The sequence below is a fragment of the Salvia hispanica genome, chromosome 3 (genome assembly GCF_023119035.1).
Source record: "Salvia hispanica cultivar TCC Black 2014 chromosome 3, UniMelb_Shisp_WGS_1.0, whole genome shotgun sequence".
NCBI lineage: Eukaryota > Viridiplantae > Streptophyta > Magnoliopsida > Lamiales > Lamiaceae > Salvia > Salvia hispanica.
In genome coordinates this window covers 40,779,745-40,801,294 of record NC_062967.1, presented here as the reverse complement: position 1 = coordinate 40,801,294, position 21,550 = coordinate 40,779,745, and the positions used below count along the sequence as shown (strand labels likewise).

The window sequence follows — 21,550 nt, the reverse complement described above, 5'->3', positions numbered from 1 at the left end:
AAACAATCACCTAGAGCCTGGTTTGGGAGATTTACAGAAAGCAATGAAGAAGTATGGGTACAAGCAAAGCAACTCCGATCATACATTGTTCCTATAGAAAAGGGAGGGAAAAATTACATGCCTAATCATTTATGTAGATGATATGATCCTCACTGGCGATGACGAAGAAGAGATGGGTCAGCTAAGGAAGAATTTGTTTGCAGAATTTGAAATGAAGGACTTGGGACAACAAAAATACTTAATGGGTATAGAAGTCCTAAGATCAAAGAAGAGTATCTTCATCAGTCAGAGAAAGTATGTTCTTGACCTCCTAGCTGAAATAGGACTACTGGAGTATAAGCCAGTCGACACCTCCATGGTTCAGAACCACGGCCTACAGATAGTTGAAGGAGCTGAAGCTACTCACCACACTAGATATCAACGTCTGGTTGGGAAACTAATATACTTGTCCCACACCAAACCCGATATAGCTTACGCAGTTGGAGTAGTCATTCAGTTCATGCATGCACCTCAAGCAGCTCATTGGGAAGCATCACTTAGGATTGTTCGATATCCAAAGGGACGACAGACCATGGAATTATGTAAGAGAATCATGGACATTTAGAGATTCACGGTTTTACAAATGCTGACTGGGCAGGAAACTCGAATGACATGAAGTAAACTGCTGGGTATTTCACCTTTGGGGGGGGTGGAAACCTTGTCACACGGCGAAGCAAAAAACAGAAAGTAGTAGCCTTGTCAAGTACTAAAGTTGAGTTTCGATGTATTAAGAGTGGATTGACTGAAATCCTATGGTTGAAGAAGTTAATGACAGAACTGGACTTAAACTCCTAGAAGTCGTGCAAATTGTTTTGTGACAATAAGGCAACAATCAACATATCTGAGAATTCGGTCCAACTTGACCGCACGAACCATGTCAAGGTAGATCGGCATTTCATCAAGGACAATATAGTAGCCAAGACGGTAGAACTACCATTTGTAAGTTCTGAAGATCAACTTGCAGACATACTCATGAAAGCTGTTGATGCGAGAAACTTCCATGAGGTATTAAGCAAGTTAAGAATGGGTCTCATTACTTAACTTGAGGGGGGCTGTTAGAAAGAAATCAAGTAAAGAAGGATAATATTGATTGTAATCAAGTAAATAAGGGAACTGATATAATTCCTGATTTTGTGACTAGGGTAAATCTTGCCATGTATATGGATTCCTTCGCCTATTTAAGAGGCATGTAAATCAAGTTTGTAAACCAAGTTGAATGAATACCAAATCAATCTTACAACATTTACAAATTAAACACTTAGTATTGATAACAACAATAACACAACCAATCAAGCAACAACTTAATTCAAGCACAAAATAAAAGAAGTATACTACCAAAAACACTAAAAAATGATGAATCTAGTCATAATATGTGACACTTTGAACTAACTCCAAATAAACCAAAAACAAACTAGCATCACCAAATTAAACAAATCAGACAAATAACTATAAATCAAGACAACTCCCAGAATTTAAGTATGATGACTAGTGAGATCAAGAACATATGCGTCATAGCAAATTCACTGAGTTCGTCCATTATCTAACTTCATTCTATTTGTCATTCATCTGCTCTGGTGAGAATGAAAATTTTGGACACCACCATCTAATTCAAGTGACCAGCCTGCAAAATAAACATTTATTTTCTATTTTCGAGTAGGGCACAAATTCTTGAAAAAGTGTCACCATTTCGAATGTCCCAAATAGACCAAACAATGACATAGAACATAGAAATAAAAATTTTAATATCAAGACTCCAAAATGGGAGTAAATGGGGTACCTTTTCGAAGGAAACACGATGTAAGGTCATAAGGGAGCGCGTGGAAATGATCTATTGATTGCGCAACAATGATACCAAAAGTTGTGTGAGATTTTGCATTTAAATATGACGGGTTCCATACTTCCATGACCATGATTTGTGTCTATTACTTTCATAGAGCACATCCAGTTAAATAGTTTATCTTTAGTGGAGTATTAACATGTATCCCTGAAATAAGAATTTTAGTAATTGATTTTTCACCAAATAAAAGATATTAATTAGTACATTGGGATTGGTTTGGAATAGTCTTTACCGAAATATCAATTTTGGCACCCAACTTTTACACCGTAATTGGCTGACATATTCATATTAGTTGTATCAAAATTGCTTCAACGTCTTTACCAAATAGTACCTAGTAACACTAACAAGTACTCCCTCCGTCCCAGAGTAGGAGTCATTTATTGTTATGGCTCGGGTTTTAAGTAAGAGTTGAAGTGTGTTATAAATGAAGTGAGATGGTGGAGTGTGTAATAAATGAAGTGAGATGGTAGAGTGTGTAATAAATGAAGTGAATTGGTTGAAGGTGAGTTCCTTTTGACTTTTTGGAATTTTTTTATTTTCATTTTGGTTTATTTTAATATAGATAATGACATTTTTTGATGTAATTTTAATGAACAATGGGTAAAATTGTATGACCAATTATGAAAAATTCTAAATATAACTCTTAAACTTGGATGGACTTTTATAGCAAAAAGTAACTCTTAATCTGGGACGGAGAGGGTAACAAACACAGTGTAACTAAAATGACAATGCTCAACTTCTCATCCATCTTATGAATAAATGTTAATTAATCTACCACACTACGATCAAGATCGATCCTCTATATATAGTTAATAAACAAGAGTGTTGCAAATATATAGTACTAATATATATATGCTGCAACATATTCCGATTAAAATATTAAAAGTCAGACATGTTTTAGTTGTTTATCATTTGCATTACTTGGAGAATTTATTTCGGAACTAGTCTGCTTTTAGGTAAAAATATGAACATGAAGGCGTGTCCACACTTAAAAAACTGAAAACAATTAGGAAAATTACAGATAAAGACGATAGAGAAAAGTACTCAATCTTCAACTTTAGTTTTCTACATAAATAAATGATAACTTGGAAGTAAAAAATGTGTAGTGACAGCTTCGTTTGCAGACCCTATATCCAAATCAAGTTCAAAGCCTGCACATAGCAATTAAGGAGATGAACGTTCTTAATCTATAAAATAGAATGCGAATAAATGAGAAAATGAAATAGAAATAAAAATAAAAATAAATTTGCGTTATACCAAGAAGGGCCTAATTAGTACTTACTGTTGGTACTCGACGTTGAGGTAATGGACGGCGGGATTGGCAATGGCAGAGAAGGCGGTATCGGACAAGACAAGGCTGGAGCCAAATCGCGAGGGGCGAGAGGCGGAGGTCTGGGCCCGGTCCACGATCTTGATCTGGATGGTCTGGCCCGGGACGCACGAATTCCGCACGGGGGCACTGATGCAGCGCACCAGATACTGGCGGCCGCACGCGGCCCCATTGTCCCAAATCCCCTCCCCGGCCGCCGCGAACAGGTTGCTCGTCGGAAACTCCGTGAAGTCATTGCCGTAACACGCCGTGGCTACACAATTTCAATCACAAATGAATCAGACTTCATTTTGGATCACTCGCTTTAAGAATTTTGGCAACTTACGAGTGTAGGGAGGGGAATAACGGCTGGCGGTCCCGATGTCGGCCCGAGATAACCGGGCGAGAAGGAGGAGACAAGTGAGGAGGCGGAGTTGGGGCTTCAACATGCTCATTTCAACTCTAGGATTTGATCTGATCATACAATGCTATTATTATCTAATCATTATATATGTAGTCAACGGTGTAACGTGATATACTATTAAAATCTTTTTATGTACTACTACTATTTGGGTGACATATAACTAGATTAGCTGGTCAAACTATCTTTAATTTGGCTGATTTGGGTGCAATTTAAAGTGTTTTTATTTCCTAAACTTACAGGCGATATACTCCACACATTATACACATGTGAAATAACATATTAATACTATAAATCATAGTGCAAAGTATTGATTGGGGTATTCCTAAGTGGGTAGTATAATACACATGTAAATACAACCAAAAATTAAAGAATGACTGAAAATAATTAGCGACCGACTTAGGCCTGACATTATTGTAACCGTCGTTCGGCTACCGAAATTTAACGCGTTTATTATTCGGAAATCGTAAATTAGTGCAAAGGAAGGTAGGTTAGGACAAGAAATGTGTATTGCTTATTATGGAATAGATTTTAATTTTCTGTTTTTTCTAGAAATTGTAATATTAATATTATATAAATATAAATATATAAAACAATTTAACCTAAAAATTGGTAGGCATCCCGCGCTAAAGATAAGTTTTTGTAGACTATTTTAAATTCATATATATGGAGTATTATATAAGTAAAAAATTTATTTTTAATTTATTCGGATTGATGTATATCTCTGATTCTTTATAATGTTTGGATGAGTAAAAGAATATCTTATAGGGGAGTGTTAGGGTGCCACCACCTCTTAAAATAACACCATACCATCATTTCTAGCCAATCATTTGTATACGTGGACGAATAATAAGCTGCCACGTGGCAAAAAAAAAACTTAAAAAGACGGTCAACAATATATGTTGTACACTATACAACAATTTTTCTTGGCCAACAATATCCAACACGCTATACAACAATCTATATATTGTTGTGTAGCGTTTATAATATTGTTGTGTAGTGTTTATAATATTGCTGTATAAGTGATGTCACGGTGTCACTTTAAGATGTGTTGTCATTTTAACACAAACCATATCTTATAATGTTATAAATTATTACATTTTGAAATCAGCTTGGTTTCATATTACTCAGATAAGTTCAAGAACAAGAGAAGAGATCGTCTCCTGTAGGTTTCCACACCGTCACTATAATTGTGGATTTTGTAAACTACTCAATAAATTAATTAACGTAAATAGTTGATTAGTTTAATTTGTTTTGAAGATCGGGTCGATAAAAAAGGCTTGGTATGAACATCTTCGTGACACTAATTTAGGCGCCAATTAAGCTCTCGTATAGTATTAAATTAATTACCATTTGTTCAATGAACCTACATGCATATAATTACAATGTCAAAACTAGGATCAATATAATCAAAGATCAAAAGCTTAAATAATTGTATTATGTCATAAGGTCCTATCTAAGGATTTGGCTTTTCTTTGCTCCATTGATGGAGTAGTTTCCGGCTCTATTAATGGGATGCGTGTGCCTAATTAAAAACGTAAATTTTAAATTGATTGTTATTAATAGTTAATTGGGATTCTATATATATGAAATTTACAAGTAGTATTATAAACAAATTTGATATGACCCAAAAATAAGCCAGAGACAGATGCATAGAATTAACAAGGTGACGAAGTATAGAGAAAATACCTGATGGAATGGATAGAGTGTGGAGCTGAGAAAATAACAGGAGTATGTATCTCTTGAAATTATAAGGTAGGGTATATATATAATAGTGATGTATTATTGAGAAAACTAAAATATGACGTTACGGATACTTGATTACGCATTATATACATTGCTTTTAAGGAAATGTAATCATTAATTTTCTACATACTCTATAAGGTGTGCAAGATTGGAAATACAATATTTATGGGCAACAATTAATATTATACGATAAATTACTTTCCTTTCAAGAATCATGTAGCCATCATATACGAGAAATTACTTCTTTGCGTGTTGGCCCTAAATATTATGGGCCAAATTAATTGACCCAGTAATGTCTCTAAACTAAAACTGAAAAAATTACTGACTCAATAGTACATCTGTACTTTAAATTTGAGCTAGATTGATAGAGGATTGGTCCACAAAGGGGCGTGGAGGACAACCCCCTCTGTCCCTTGGCCGAGTAACACGTGGGGGCGGAATGCTTGCAATGCGTCCCTCCCCCGTGGCCGTGGGACAAAACCAAAGCCATGCGTTACGCATGCTCTTAAATGTTTACAAATTCCTAACTTATTGACGTTTTGATTATTAATGTACGTGTTCTTTGTGTAGGTCTCAGAAAAAAAAAGGTCTAGTTTTTTATACACTTAGTATTTTATTTGGATTGTATATTGAATAATTTTCTTATTCATTAAAAACTAGAGATTTTAATACACAATTTAAATTTTCACTAATCATCTTCTTTTTACATTTATAATATGTAACTATTCGCATGTTAATTAGAATTTAAATTTGCACTAATTATAACTTTTAAGTCCAATTCACTATTTTCTTCTCAAAATCCAAGTCGGATTTAAGTTTTCGATTAGTTTGACATAAGACAGATTGTACTACTCCCCCCGTCTGCCATTAGGAGTCTCATTCCTTAGCAGTACGGATTTTAAAAAATATTAAAAAAAATAGGTGGAAAAAAGTTAGTAGAATAGTAGTCTCACTTGTATATATTAGTTTTAAATGAAATGTGATGAAATGAGTTAGGTGAATGTGAGACTTTATTACTCCACTATTTATGGTAAAAGTGAACCAGGACTCCTATTTGCGGACGGACTAAAATTGAAAAACGAGACTCTTATTCGCGGACGGATGGAGTAATTTGTATCATAAGTTGGAGGAAGGGAAATTGTGTGATTCATATAATTGCTAAAATAGAGTTTGGTGGTTCAGTTGCATTAAAATTGTGTTAATTAGATTTTAATTTGGGTTTCATGGACATTGGTCACATTTCAAAGTCACTTTCAAAATGCCCAATTTTTATAGAGAGTTATATAGAATCATTGTACTATACAAGTTTCACACAATCCAGTAACATAGAGTGACATATAACTTACTATACGATATACACTGATTTAATAAGGGGTGTGTTATATTACTAACTATTTAAATTGCTAACTCTGCTAACTCATCAATACAGTGTATTAAAAATGTCAACACAGTGACATCAAAATGTCAACACATAATATCAACATATTATATTGAAGTTCAACAAAATTATGTGTTGACATTTTAATGTCATCGTGTTGACATTTTTAATACACTGCATTGATGAGTTAGCAAGTTAGCAACTTAAGAAAGTTAGCAATTGATCACTCCCGATTTAACAATTACCATATTTCCTAAAATAATAATTGTATTTGCTTAAATTAGCAAAATGCTTGCTTCGTCAAACAACTATGCTAATTGCTAAACGACAACATTACTTCCATTTGTGTATAGAGAAGATTAAACCATGAGTGCTTAATATGGAAGGATCATAATTCATTAGATTATTTTAGTATGTTACAGTGATATAATACTAATCTACCAGATTTTGCCTACATACATTCATCTAATTATTGATTTAACCAAGTACAATTCATTGAATATTCGTACCGCCTATCAACATTGAATAATTGGTTAATGGGTTGATGGGTTCCATAGTGATATCTCTATAACTTTATTACTGATGAATTTATTGGTACATAAGCAGTAATGTAAGGTAACCATCTCAATTAGTGATCACATTTTAAATACTTTGATTATTATATATATATAGGTGTGTTATTCCACATATGCTTTTGATGTCTTTATCAAATAGTTAGTTCACAACAAGATTTGATTAGCAAAAGCAAAACCATACACTCAATCTTGTCTGGGGCATATTGTCAACATCAATTAATTAGGTAATTTTTTTTTAAAATTGAAACTCTAATAAAACATGGATCAAAATAACTTTTGTTTTTAGTTACAAAATTGAATTTGAGTATGATTTCCTCTCTGTCCCCAAAATTACTACTATTATATTCATATTTATGATAAATTAACGTAGTGTAGTATTATTCATTATGAAGATTAAATAATATTTTTAATTCACAGATATTTATATGAGGCTTTTGTTATCTCAGCCGCCATGTGGAAAATAGAAATCAATACTATAAGGTGAGTCAGTCAACTGTCAACAGTCAACACTGAGAGATTTGCTTGGAAAAAGGCTAATGTTGTATTCCAATTGAGTCCTTTATTTATTTATTTTTATTTATTTTTTTTACTGATCTTTAAAGTTGTATTCCAATCGAGTCCTTTCCGAAGTAAAAGTACTAATCAAAGCTGCAATTTGCAAATTAGCACTAATAAAAGAGTTTAGGATATTTTTTTTTAAAATAATAGGAGTAATGCTAAAATATGATAAACATGATTTGTTTTGATGGCATGGTTACTATTTCGTGAAAATTATATAAAATATAATGTTTGATGCATTGTAGTAGAAGTTTGTAAGAAATGAAATTATTAGAAAAACTAGAAATAATAAAACGAATTTACAAAATGAAAATTCAAAGCCAGAGTCCTTCATTAAGATCTTTCAAGTTAGAAATAGCACAATTCACATACATTTAAATACAAAGGAAATTAAATAAAGCAATCACATCCCATATATATTGAAAAATAAACTTTATAAAACATGATTGACTCTTGTGATAAAATAGATAATGTCAAATACCAAAGATTTCAAATTTGAGTTCATCTTGATATATCCATAATTTATTTTGTTTACTTATTCATAGAAAAGTAAAATTTTACACATATAATAAGAAATAAATAGTCAAATATAAAGAATTTACATTCCAATCTACTAAAAACAGATAGAAACAAATAAAGTAGTCGTATTCTAGCCTTCTGTGGGTAAATACAACAATGCTCTGATTTTCATCTCCATTTTCCATCATAGCCTATTTTTCTTTTATCAAGTCAATATTTTTTTAAGTCAACCACAACATCTATAATATGACAATCCTATTTTCAGCAACAACTTATGCCACAAATTTTCACATTTTTTTTTTAATTTTGTTAAAAAACAAATAGCATAGTAGTAATATATTTTAAAAGTCATTACAATGATAATATTTTCATTTTATTTGCGCCTATAGATAGAAGAAGAATGAAAGTATTTCAAAATAGAACAATTAGTCGGCCACAAATTCGGATGGAACATGTGGCTAAAAACGAACTACAATAAGGCCATAAAGTCAGCCACAAATCCGGGTGGAACACAATCTGACATACGATGGCATGCAATAAGGCCTTGATTCGTGGACTTGTGAATGACCTAATAACAGTACTAGAGAATTAGCAAAAGATTACTAAAGATCTTCCATAATGACACATTGAACTAGTTTATTAATGATTTCATCATCTTCATTACAACATACTCCTATATTGAACTACTAACAATAAGAAGTTTAATATTATGTCATTATATTATGTTTCTCTATAATAGCAGGAATAAAAGTGTAATTTAGCATAATGAGATGTAGAAATCCAATTTCCAAAATACAAAAAATAAAATGAGATGTAGAAAGAAATCCAATTTCCAAAATACAAAAAATATTTGAAGAGAAAATGTATTTTCATAACTGCAGATACAGTGGGCCCACTACCTTCACAAGCTCCGATGTTTTATAAGTATTTCGAATTCACACAACATTCGCTGCCGCTCGACAAACATCCATTCCCCTCTCTCTCACTCTTGAACTGAACAAGACTAACGGGCAAGGAGGTAGGCATTTTCTTCTTATACCCGCTTTCTTTGCCAATGCACCCCCCTTCTTCACCAACGCCGCCTGCAAAAAAGATTGCATTTTTATCATTTACTCGACTATTTAGCAGCCTACATGTCTTCTTTTTCTCGAATCAGATCAGCCCTTTGTGTGAAATTCCATGGTTATGACACATGTTGCAATTTTAAGAATGTGTGGTGCATTTTAATTTAATTGGTTATGTAGTTAGTTAGTTAGTAGCGTTATTTTGTCTTTGATCGACATTGGATGGTTTATACTTCCAATTATTTTAGCAACTCCTTGTTTTGTTCTTGATTTGGATATGGACCATCCACGTTATAATACAGAGGCGTATATAAGCTACAATCTTGTGATAAATTTGATGTCAAGCGGGAAAAAGGTATTCCGCTTCGAATCTAAACATTTCTTGATTATGGATGTTTTTCTTGATTATAGGAAGCACCATGGATGGCCTCAAGACTCCTTTTAGTGGAGTCAAGAAGGATTTCCAAGGCCGGTTAGCATGCTACAAGAAGGACTGGCTCGATTCATGTGGCTCGGGTGCAAGGTCTGCCTTTCTTTATTGACTTGCTATTGAGTGATGGAGAGTATATAGTATGATGTTCTGTTTCAACAAAGCTTTAAATTTGATCTCTATTGTCATTCTCCCTTGCAGGATTCTTGCTCCAACAGCCTACATTTTCTTTGCTTCTGCTCTCCCTGTGATTGCCTTTGGAGAGCAGCTAAGTAGAGAAACAGGTCAGTTTTTAATTTCGAGGAGACTAGATAGATGTATCTGTTTGAACAAGAATTTATTATGAAATGAAAGTTGAGCCCCAAAGATAATTTTTTCCCACTTATTGAAGTAGTTGTTGGCTAATAAGCTTCTTTACACTAATACTAAGCTTCAACTTCTGATAAGTTCTTTTCTTTTCTATCAGACGGAAGGTTGAGCACCCCTGAAACTCTTGCTTCTACGGCTATATGTGGAGTCATTCACTCCATTTTTGGTGGACAGCCGCTATTGATCTTAGGGGTTGCGGAACCAACCATTATTATGTACTCCTACCTGTATAGTTTTGCTAAAAAAACCGTGGGAACGGAATTGTATCTAGCCTGGACTGGCTGGTACATACTAGCCTCGATATTTTCTTTTTGTTCATTCTTTTGCTTGCCATCTAGCATGTTGAGTAACCTTTTTCCATTTGATTTTTTTTTGTCAGGGTTTGTGTCTGGACTTCTTTGATGCTGTTTCTTCTTGCTATATTCAATGCTTGCACCATCATCAAGCGATTTACACGAGTAGCAGGGGAACTTTTCGGCATGTTAATCACTGTTCTTTTCCTTCAAGAGGCCATCAAGGTAAACATATACTTGCTCCTTAACCTTGTATAGCATCTACTAGCTGGTACGCTAGAAAATTTGCGATCGTAACTTGTATCTTGCTTGAATAATAACAGGGTGTGGTTAGTGAATTCAGTATTCCAAAGGGTGAAAATGCCTCCGAAGAAAAATTCCAATTCCAGTGGCTTTACACTAATGGATTGCTCGCTATCATATTTTCTTTCGGCCTCCTTATCACTGCCCTCAAGAGCACGCAAGCTAGGTCCTGGCGTTATGGTTCAGGTACGGGGAATTTTCATTGGAATGCTAACTTGAATCGTGTCGTAGCATTACCTACATTGTATTGATTCATATCCTCTGGTCTATTTGGACAGGCATGTTTAGGAGCCTTATTGCAGACTACGGAGTTCCCTTGGCGGTTATAGTATGGACTGCGTTATCTTTTAGCTTACCGAGCAAGATCCCTTCAGGAGTCCCAAGGCGGCTTTTCTGCCCCGATCCTTGGGATCCTGAGTCGCTGTATCACTGGACCGTGATAAAGGTATTTAGCTAGTAAATAAGCTGTTTATAGCTGTGTATTACTTCCATTTAATGTTTCATTAAATGAAATTTTAGGACATGGGGAGGGTACCAGCAATGTACATTTTTGCTGCGATAATACCGGCCTTGATGATCGCGGGTCTGTACTTTTTCGATCATAGCGTAGCTTCACAGTTGGCACAGCAAAAGGAATTCAATCTGAAAAAGCCCTCTGCTTACCATTATGATATCATGTTGCTGGGAGTGATGGTATGTAATTTAAATCACTATCGTTGGCTAAATTTATATGTTTTCTTCTCTGCCGAGAGCTGTACCTTTTTGTTGTTTCAGACTTTGATCTGTGGATTACTCGGACTACCTCCTTCAAATGGTGTTCTTCCTCAGTCTCCTATGCATACTCGGAGTCTTGCAGTCCTCAAGAAGCAGGTAGGAATTGTGAATGTGGAGAAATTCTCGCATCATACGAATGAGAAAACTGTTTAATAATCGAGTGCTGATGATCTGCAGTTGATACGGAAGAAAATGGTGAAGTCTGCAAAGGAGGGCATGAAGTTGCAAGCGAGCAATTCGGAGATATATGGGCGAATGCACGCTGTGTTTGTTGAGATGGAGGGTGGCGCCCATTCGGTACGAGCTCATTGCTGTCTCGTTCCATCTCTACATCTGTTGTTTAGTTTAAAGGTCTAATTTCGTGTTTTGCTGCAGCACGCTTCGGACAAAGACCTAGCGAGCTTGAAAGAAGCCGTCATGAACCATGATGATACAGACTCAGATAGCGCGTTCGACCCTGAAAAGTGCATTGATCTCTACTTGCCTGTCCGAGTAAACGAGCAGCGGGTCAGCAACTTGTTGCAATCCTTACTTGTGGGGGTCGCTATATGTGCTACTCCCGTGCTCAGGTTGATACCTACCTCGGTCTTGTGGGGATACTTCGCCTACATGGCCATTGACAGCCTCCCCGGAAACCAGTTCTGGGAGAGGATTCTGCTGCTGTTTGTTCCACCTGGCCGTCGCTTCAAGTAAGCCTCGTATATTGTTACACTCTACAAATCAGACACCACCATGGTTCTTTTTAACTTACTTGTGACTATTCATTCATCGGGCAGAGTCATCGAAGATTTCCATGCCTCGTATGTGGAGGGGGTCCCGTTCAAATACATCTTCCTGTTTACGATCTTCCAGCTCGCCTACCTCCTACTGTGCTTTGGAATCACATGGATACCGATTGCTGGGATACTTGTTCCCGTTGCCTTTCTTCCTCTTGATCAGCATACGAGAGCACGTTCTTCCCAAGGTGTTCCCGTCTCACTACCTACGCGAACTAGATGCAGCTGAGTACGAAGAAATCATTGGGCGCTCGTTCAGGAACAAGAGCCTATCCATCAAGGTAGTTCTTTTTATTATCTTATCCTCGTATTGGCTCTCAAAACACGTCGAAAACTGAGTCTGACTTAATGTGGAAAAGCAGGACAGGGAGATACCTGACATTGACAATGATGAAAGCTCCCCTGATGTATCTTCTGCTGAGATATTGGACGAGATTACAACGCGCAGAGGTGAACTAAAGCACCGGTCAATGAGCTTTAATGGCATGCGGCAGCTTCAGGTTCGTTTTATTTCTGCAACGGCTTTGAGTTGATTAGGCGGAAACTATCCTTAACGGGTCGAGTTTATGCAGGCTGTGCCAGAAGGTTCAGGCGGGGCATAGACGCGAGATCAACAATGCTGCGTTTACAAGAGCGAGAAATCATGAGGTGCAAAGGCCCTTCATTTTTTCTGGCATTTGGAAAACTATGGCTTGATTAAGGAGGCATTGGAAGAGGAAGTGTTGTTTGGAGGAATCTACTATATATGATAGACATCTATAGGTGTTTCACCTCAGACAGACAGACATACATACACTATGGAATTTCTAATATTTGGGTTAGGAATGAAGAGTGGAATGAATTCAAATTCTTTCTTAATTTTACGCCAAATAAATCACAAAGTTTGGTCAAATTCTAGTCGGTCTAATACTTCAAAAAAAACAGAATAATAAATCTCCAAGTTTGAAAAATTCGCAATCCATCCATTATTTTCCAGTAGCTGTGTACTAATTTTAATGACTTGGATTTAAATGTTGTGGCGAATATGTATACTAAATCATTTAAATAACAACGTATGGTTAAGCGTTGAATAACAAAGAATATAAGTTTACATTAATTGCGCTAAACATTATTATGAGTATGTATAAATCAAAATAGAATTAAAGTAACTAGCACCAGTGGTCTAGTGGTAGAATAGTACCCTGCCACGGTACAGACCCGGGTTCGATTCCCGGCTGGTGCATTGCTGTGTTGATTTTTTGCATTGTAGTCGTTGGGTTAACTACTATTGTTGTTCATTATTGGGCTAAAATATGCAATTAATCTGAGCTTTTTTTTTCAAACTATTTTCTTTCTCTAAGGTAGGATAAGAAGACAGATTCATTTGTTATTGCAAATTTGTAACATACTACCTCCGTCCCCAAAAATTTATCCCACTTTGACCCAGCACGGATTTTAAGAAATGTAATGGAAAGTGAGTTGAAAAGTTAGTGAATTGTGGGTCCTCATTTTCCTTTTTAATAAAAGTCAACACATTTTTCCACACCTACTTTACTCTCTCTTACTTTTTTCTCTCTTCATCTCTCTACCTTTTTCATTTTCCACTTTATTCTCTCTTTACTTAACTCATCTAACACAATTTTTCTTAATCTCCGTGCTGAAAAGAAACGTCTCAATTACTATGAAACGGAGGGAGTACAATGCAAATAAATTATAATATTACTAGTACTATACTGATCGTACACAATTTTATATTATGTGTAATGTGTCTTCAAGGGGCATTCAAGTTGATCTGAGCTCTAGTTCGATTAAACACTCTCTTGGGCATGTTCGCTATATAAGAATTGGATAATTCTTGGTCCAATTGAGAGAATTATGGTTGTTCACCATCCACTAATTAATTGTTGGGGGCTTTCAATTGGGGTAGGGTCCGCACTATTCATGGCAATTGAGGAAGAATTGAGATCTTGCTGATAGGTAAGATTTGTTTGTGCATTGAAAGGTGCACCAAGAAATGAACTTGGTTTTACACATTTTTACCTTTCCACTTGGAAGAATAAATTTGTCAATCCATAATTCTATTAGATCAAAATCTTTATTTTGGAAAATATTTGCACCAATTCTTGGGCCAATTCTATGATACTAAACAATGGGGAAAAGAATTATATATGTGGCTAATTATGGCTCAATTTTTAGAAAATTTATTTTTCCAAATGTTAGAATTGGTAATCTCCTATAGTGAACACACCCTAGGCTTAGTTGTTCTATAGTGAGTCAGTGACCTCTAGGGTGCTTATCCACAAACACTTGATATGAAAAATTTAGTATTACTGTTAAAACTCTTAAATTTTGTATCACATCAATTTGGTGATGATCTTAGCTTATCTATATAAGTATGGATAACATTCTCCGTTATAAGGTCTTTCAAGGGGCGAGTGACTCATTTCTAATATGGTACAGAGCAAGCTCAAGTCGATGATGAATTTTACTCCCTCCGTCCCAGTTTAAGAGTAAGATTTAATTATAACACGGGTTTTAAGAAATTGTTGGAGTGTGTAATAATTGAAGTGAGATAGTGGTTGTTGGAGTGTGTAATAATTGAAGTAAGGTAGTGGAAAGTGAGACTCTTTTGACTTTTTGTATGTTTATAATTTTGTTTTGTTTTATTTTATGTAAGTAATGGCATTTTGGTGTAAATTTGATGAATTATGGGGATAAATTTTATGTCCAAATATAGTAGATTCTAAATGTGACTCTTAAACTGAGACGAACTTAAATGATAAAATGTGACTCTTAAACTGGACGGAGGGAGTATCACTTTATCTATTCTCTTGCATATCCATGTGATGAAAATTCGATGTGTTATTCTGACCCACACGTGAGGAGCGTGTTAAAACTCTTAAATATTGCCGCACATCAACTTAGTAATAATCATAACTCATTTATATAAGTATTGATAACCCTCCCTTTTATATGATTAGCTTGCATCAGTCCTAGTTATGACTGTTGAGCTGATTGATTTGGCCTCATACATAGTCGTGGCAGTACGATTATATACAAAATCTGAGAAGAATAATAAATTTAAATAATGTAGGCAATAATGTGAATCTTATAAATTGAAGACTCATGAACTTGCTCCGGACTTATTCTTGTAAATAAACCCAACGAATAGACAAGATAAACCAAGAAATGGAACAAGAAAAATGGATAAAAGGATAGAAGATGGATTAGTGTTATGATTTAGGTGAAGAACAAGAAAGAAATCCCAAAGGCACTTTCACATACAAACACCTAATGGCTCCACAAACTAGCAACACAAGAACTAGCAAGCATACCTTTACAATCAACCTTAGCCCGGCAAAAGATCGAATGCAACCCGAAGGAATTTGATAAGTCTTCAAAAGATGAAGAAGGTGAGCTCTCAAATATGGAGAAATGGTCTTTTACAAATATTCAAAAGCTGAGAATGAAAACCCTACAAAGGAGTATTTATACTAAAACAAAAGTAATAGGGAAAATAGTCTTTAAAATCTTAAAAAATGGCATTTTCGGGCAAAACGCCCGGCCCGGGCGTTTTGTCTGTGGCCGGGCATTTTTGGCAGCTCTGCGCGACTTTCGTCAAACGGCCATAACTTCCTCATCCGAGCTCCGATTGAGGCGTGTAAGGTACTCACGCGAAGCTCTTTTGACGATGAAGATAATGGTGGTCTTAGAACAGAATTTGAACATCATTTTGATAGGCAAATTCTGGTTTGAGTCAGACCTTCGAATCCGGCTTGGCTCCTTGCCATATCTCCACCTTCTTTTCGGACTCCAATCAACCCATGACCCTCGATGTCGTTGCATCCTATGATCGTGAATACCCGGATTCACATCATATAGGCTTTCCTTTTATAGAGTACTAGTATTACCACCCGTGCTATGCACGGGCCAAATAATTTTCAAAAAATAAGAAAATATATTTAAAACAAATTAAATCAAAATAAAAAATTATATAAAATAAAAAATAAAAATTATTGCAAATCAAGAATAGAAACTATTTAAATTTTATATTCATAAGATTATGAAGATTTAAAAATCATACATTTACTTATATATCTATAAGTCTGTCAAACCACTGTGGCGAAAGAACATGTGGAAAAGAAATAGAAATAAAACAGGATATACATTAAAAAGACTGAGAAATACTAAATGCCAAAGTAAATAAAACACAACATAGAATTCAAACATCTTCTCGATAAAATCATTACAAACATCTCTCTAACACCAATAATTCATACATTTTGAAAGACTTCTTTGTAAACAACATTAAGAGTAGAATCACTTCTACTATCATTCTCATCCCCACACACTAAAATCTTCAAACCTTCACGACTTGTGACTCTAGATATAGCAATATAAAGTTGTCCATGACTAAAGACCGGTTTTTTCAAAAATAATCCAACATGAGATAGAGATTGGCCTTGACTTTTGTTAATGGTCATTGTATATGATACAGACAAAGGAAATTGGCGTCGTTGGAATCTGAAAGGTAGCCTTGGATCAGACGGTATCAATGACATTCGCGGAATCAAAACTCTATGACCAATATTATGCCCCCCCAAGACACGGGCCTCCAAAACATAATCACCTAACCGGGTGATTATCAATCTGGTGCCATTACACAAACCATTAGAATGATCTATGTTTCTTAACAACATTACAGGAGTTCCAACTTTCAACATCAATTCATGATTAGGGGTACCTGACCACTTCAAATTATTCAAAAATTCAACTGAATGTATCTCAGCTAAACCATTCGATGTGGAATCTGAATTTGAAATGCTATCAGAGCTCAAATATACCCGACCTTGAGACTGATCCATCGAAATCATGAACTGGTTAACCTCATCAACAACATCAAGCGTGGGAGCAAGTATAGCACGATCATGCAAACAATTGCTCAACTCTTCAGGATCCATATAAGAAGGATATATGTTCTCAACAATGGTTTTAAGAGGATCTCCAGTATTAGACAGTAAAATGTCAGAGGGAAGATCAATTACGACTTCACCATCATTCGGACCACCAACAACTCCATCACCTATAGAAGCAACCCAAGATGAAAACTCCTCCAACTTAGAAGCTTCAAAAGAAGATTCAACACTCAACAGTCTCATGTTTCTGGTCAACCTCAACACTGTACAATTACTCCAAAGATATGAAGAGTTAATGGTGGCATTCACAACATTCTGTCGACTCCCTTTAGGAACAACAGGTAATATTTGTCTAAAATCACCACCAAAAACTATAGTTTTTCCACCGAACGGTTTGTCCATACTGGACTCACTAAACACACGAAGAATATCTCTAAAAGTCCTATCAACGGCTTCTATGCAATGTTTATGAATCATCGGAGCTTCATCCCATATGATAAGTTTCGACCTTATGATAAGCTCGGCAAGATCCGTACCTTGTTTTATATTGCACATAGAATCTTCATTAACATTGATAGGAATCTTAAAGCGTGAGTGGGCGGTTCTACCTCCAGGTAACAATAAAGAGGCTATGCCACTGGACGCCACATTTAACACAATACCTCCCTTCGAACGAATCCCTGCTGACAAAGACCTCCAGATAAATGTTTTTCCAGTCCCTCCATAACCATAAACAAAAAACATTCTTCCTTCAGTCGAATTCACAGACGACATTATCGTATCATGAACATGAAGTTGCTCATCCGTGAACTTTGAAAGAAATTCCAAGTGTTCTCTTCCTAAAGCTTCACGATCATAACACAACTCATCGCTGATCAATGTATTTTGAGATGTTTCAAAATACTGCGATTCTAGATACGACATACCATGGTAATCACGCAAACTTTTACCAACATTCATTAACAATTTCTCAATATCCGCCAACACAAAATTCTGAATTTCATCATCACTCAGAACCAAACCTGGAGTAATGAAAATATGTATGTAATTAGGCCGACATAAAAAATATTTAATAAATACAACAAAAATATTCAGTTAAAAATTACCTGGTTGATTCCTTAATATTCTTTGGTTATTAACAACATCATCGGATAAATGTTTCCAACACTTTTTCCATACAACATCCGGTCGAGAAACAGATTCCGATGACAACAGACTTACAAACAACAATCTTAGTGAATGGGCAGATGACCAAAAAGAAGCCTCAACAATTCCATCAATATACTCCTTATCATCATCCAACAATCCTAAAGCGAAGCATGCATCTCTAAATGTATCATATTGAACACCATTAACAAATCTAAGATCCTCATAGCATGTAGCTCCCTTAACGACATTCAACAAACATCTCAAGTAATACATATCACCAGAACCAGGAGCAACATAAAACAACCTCCCAATCGAATAACGTTGTTTTCTAGGTTGCCAATGATCTTTCTTCCACACAAACTTGGTCGGAAATTCGCCATATGTCAAATTTCTCCCTTCAGAATATATCTTATTTGCCTCCATCCAACCTAAGAACTTACTCTCATGAATTGTCCTACGATTCAGGACATTATCCAACGAATCGGCTTCATCAAAAATGATACGTTGTTCATTAGGAAGATGAAAACTCAACCGTTCAACTGAAGGATCCTTGTATTGAATCTCAAACCCAAAAATTCTCCAAGCAGCTTCACAAGATGATACATATCTACAATCATAATACAAACTTACTTCATCCAGATTTTTTTCAACACCATCAACTCCAGATTGGAAAAAAGATGTTGTCACCCTATCATAACCCTTATGTACATATTTGAACAAATACTTGATTGACCGGGACTGATTGCACCACTCAACATTAATATGACCACCATATTTCATAAGGAGAAAACGATTGTGAGGAACAACATATCTGTTATCCAAAGAAACACCATCCTTCAACACAACCAGACCATTATCTCTACGCCTATAAATGGGATAACCATCGTCATCAAAGATTGTATCAGCAACAAATTTCTTGGGATAATACTTAGTGCAACGTCCATCACGCATGCAAGGGGATGATTTTCGAACAACACCACACGGACCATGCATCATAAGTTCTTTGACGCACTCATAATAATAAGGATCAATCAATGGATCAGGAATTTCAGCAGATATAATTTCATCAATGCGTCGAGGATGAGGTTGTTTATCCTCATTGCTTAAAAATAACAAAATATGTGCATGGGGCAATCCACGTTTCTGAAACTCAATGGTGTAAATAACTGCATCACAATACATAAAAAGAATATGGTTTAATTATAAAATAAAGTACTTAAATTCATGTTTAAAAAAACTTTAAAAAAATGCAAATGAACCTGCTTTAACGGCTCCAAATATTTTTTTACTCTTAACATCCCTTATGAAACCATCCAACTTCACTTTAAACATTCTACTAACGATATTAGGACGGTCATCTGATTTTAGACCCCTAGGCCCAACAAACCTCCCAATCTCAGGCCACTTAGGATTGCACGTAAATGTTATAAAAAGATTTGGATATCCAATCCATCTACATATAGCCATCGCATCTTGGTAATTCTGAATCATATACCGGGCACCACCAACAAAACTGGAAGGCAAGATAACTCGTTTCCCATGTCTGGAACTATCAGTTTCACCACGTAGAACGGCCTCCTCCAACCCGCTATAAATTTCAGCACGCAATTTCTTTTGTTGGGTTCGAACAAACGTCAATCGTCCAGATTCAATCATAGTGTATGCGTCCACAATAAATTGTTGAAACAATCGCTTCGCATACAAAATAATAGAACACTCAGCAACTCTATCATGCATGCGGTACGAAAAAAACTCTTTAGGGCTAACTCTCTTTCTATTGGTCGATGAGGAAGTAGAAGAATCAGAAAAACCTATGAATTCTGTATAACCATCCTCCCCATAAGGGAACAACAACGGATATTGCAATGCAAGATAAGAAGGATGAAGTTCACTAATGCGTTGTAGATTCCCTGACTGTTTTTCAACAATAATGTCTCTATCACCCAATGCGTGGTCAAAATCCCCAACCACAAGCATGGCTACCTCAGAAACAGAAGGTAGGTTATAAGTCCTTCCATCCCTACCTCTTTTACCAAGCAACCTCAATTTCACATTTGATGGATTTTGTTGATTGATCATTTCTTTAGCCAAACGGAATGACTTTACCAGCACATTATACTCATCCAACATAAATTGTAAGTCACATACAATCTCAGAGTGAAGATCATTAACAATATTTCTCTCCCTGCAAAGATAATAACTACATTAAAATTAAATATAAAAAATTCAACTAAATTTTAACACTAAAATCATATAAATATAAATACATACCTCACAGACTTCATTCTATGATTGATCTCATTATCCGTGTCATAAATATACAATTGAGCAAACTTGGGAGGTGCACCATGCAGTGGTAGCAAACTACCAATTAAGTGGTAATTTTGACCATATAAACGAAAAACAGGAGGAGAACGACCGGTGTTCAAACTATTATCAATTTTACCTCCCAAAGAAGTAAAACAAAACATAGAATTATATGAACGAATATTTTTCAAGAAGTGAACACTTTTGGCATCGTTAGAGAACATCAAACGCAACAAAACTTTGGGAGGAGTTATCATCAAAGGAAGCTCAATATTCCCATTCATACAACAAAGGGAATATCTCGGACTCTTGGGTTTATTCGGTTTGCCAAGACGTTCCTCATACCAAAACAACGCACCACAATACGAACAGGAGAACAAAGCATCACCAATATCCCAATAATCTACAAATAAAAAATTAAATATCATTAAATTTGTACTTCTATTAACATATTTACAAATGAAAATAGAAAACAAAAACTAAAAAACGTTAGGAGCAATGAAATGGTTCAATATAATAATATTAATTTTCAATTATTATAATAATATTAACAAAGATAAACAATAAAAATAGTTATCAAATGTAGTATACTCATATGCATTACATTTACATAAATAAAAAAAGTAATAAAATTAAATCTCAATAGAAATAAAAAAATACCTCCACATTTATACAATGAAGACGAAACAATAATGCTCTCTTCCGTAAGATCATCACGAACAACATCACTTATAATAATAGGACTTTCAACGGATCCACCAACATAAACTTCAAAAAAATAATAATATTAGTACATTTGAGTTAAAAA

At 35.3% G+C, this 21,550-nt stretch overlaps 3 protein-coding genes and 1 non-coding gene across 4 annotated transcripts; 2 read left to right on the top strand and 2 right to left on the bottom strand.

The window, feature by feature from the left end:
- Window positions 1-2,841: 2,841 nt before the first annotated feature.
- On the bottom strand, window positions 2,842-5,337 carry LOC125211887 (EG45-like domain containing protein). Its single transcript, XM_048111847.1, has 4 exons — window positions 5,296-5,337; window positions 3,532-3,659; window positions 3,159-3,459; window positions 2,842-3,027 (listed from the first exon to the last, which is right to left on the bottom strand). The coding sequence occupies exons 2-4, from the start codon at window positions 3,638-3,640 to the stop codon at window positions 3,021-3,023; spliced, it is 417 nt and encodes a 138-aa protein (XP_047967804.1). The 5' UTR covers window positions 3,641-3,659; window positions 5,296-5,337; the 3' UTR covers window positions 2,842-3,020.
- A 4,521-nt stretch (window positions 5,338-9,858) lies between these two features.
- On the top strand, window positions 9,859-13,032 carry LOC125211861 (boron transporter 4-like). The gene is given in 14 exon segments (XM_048111808.1): window positions 9,859-9,969; window positions 10,078-10,160; window positions 10,343-10,529; window positions 10,625-10,763; window positions 10,862-11,027; window positions 11,120-11,286; window positions 11,361-11,534; window positions 11,616-11,711; window positions 11,793-11,912; window positions 11,991-12,304; window positions 12,392-12,521; window positions 12,523-12,672; window positions 12,754-12,891; window positions 12,964-13,032. Coding segments are annotated over 14 exon segments (1,998 nt in total). The 5' UTR covers window positions 9,859-9,865; the 3' UTR covers window positions 12,994-13,032.
- Window positions 13,033-13,542: 510 nt separating this feature from the next.
- On the top strand, window positions 13,543-13,613 carry TRNAG-GCC. The gene has a single exon. It is a non-coding gene; the product is annotated as a tRNA-Gly (tRNA).
- A 3,031-nt stretch (window positions 13,614-16,644) lies between these two features.
- On the bottom strand, window positions 16,645-20,720 carry LOC125210180. The gene is made up of 4 exons (XM_048109751.1): window positions 20,707-20,720; window positions 19,695-20,620; window positions 18,393-19,601; window positions 16,645-18,308 (listed from the first exon to the last, which is right to left on the bottom strand). The coding sequence occupies exons 1-4, from the start codon at window positions 20,718-20,720 to the stop codon at window positions 16,645-16,647; spliced, it is 3,813 nt and encodes a 1,270-aa protein (XP_047965708.1).
- Window positions 20,721-21,550: the final 830 nt, after the last annotated feature.

Bases quoted from the DNA above. Each gene is read 5' to 3' on its own strand.
- LOC125210180 (XM_048109751.1), bottom strand. The intron at 19,602-19,694 runs GTTCATTTGCAT...ATTGTGATGCAG, and splicing joins ATTTGGAGCCGTTAAAGCAG to TTATTTACACCATTGAGTTT. The intron at 18,309-18,392 runs GTAATTTTTAAC...TCATTACTCCAG, and splicing joins AATATTAAGGAATCAACCAG to GTTTGGTTCTGAGTGATGAT.
- LOC125211887 (XM_048111847.1), bottom strand. From the start codon at position 3,640: ATGAGCATGTTGAAGCCCCAACTCCGCCTCCTCACTTGTCTCCTCCTT. The intron at 3,460-3,531 runs GTAAGTTGCCAA...GAAATTGTGTAG, and splicing joins TTATTCCCCTCCCTACACTC to CCACGGCGTGTTACGGCAAT.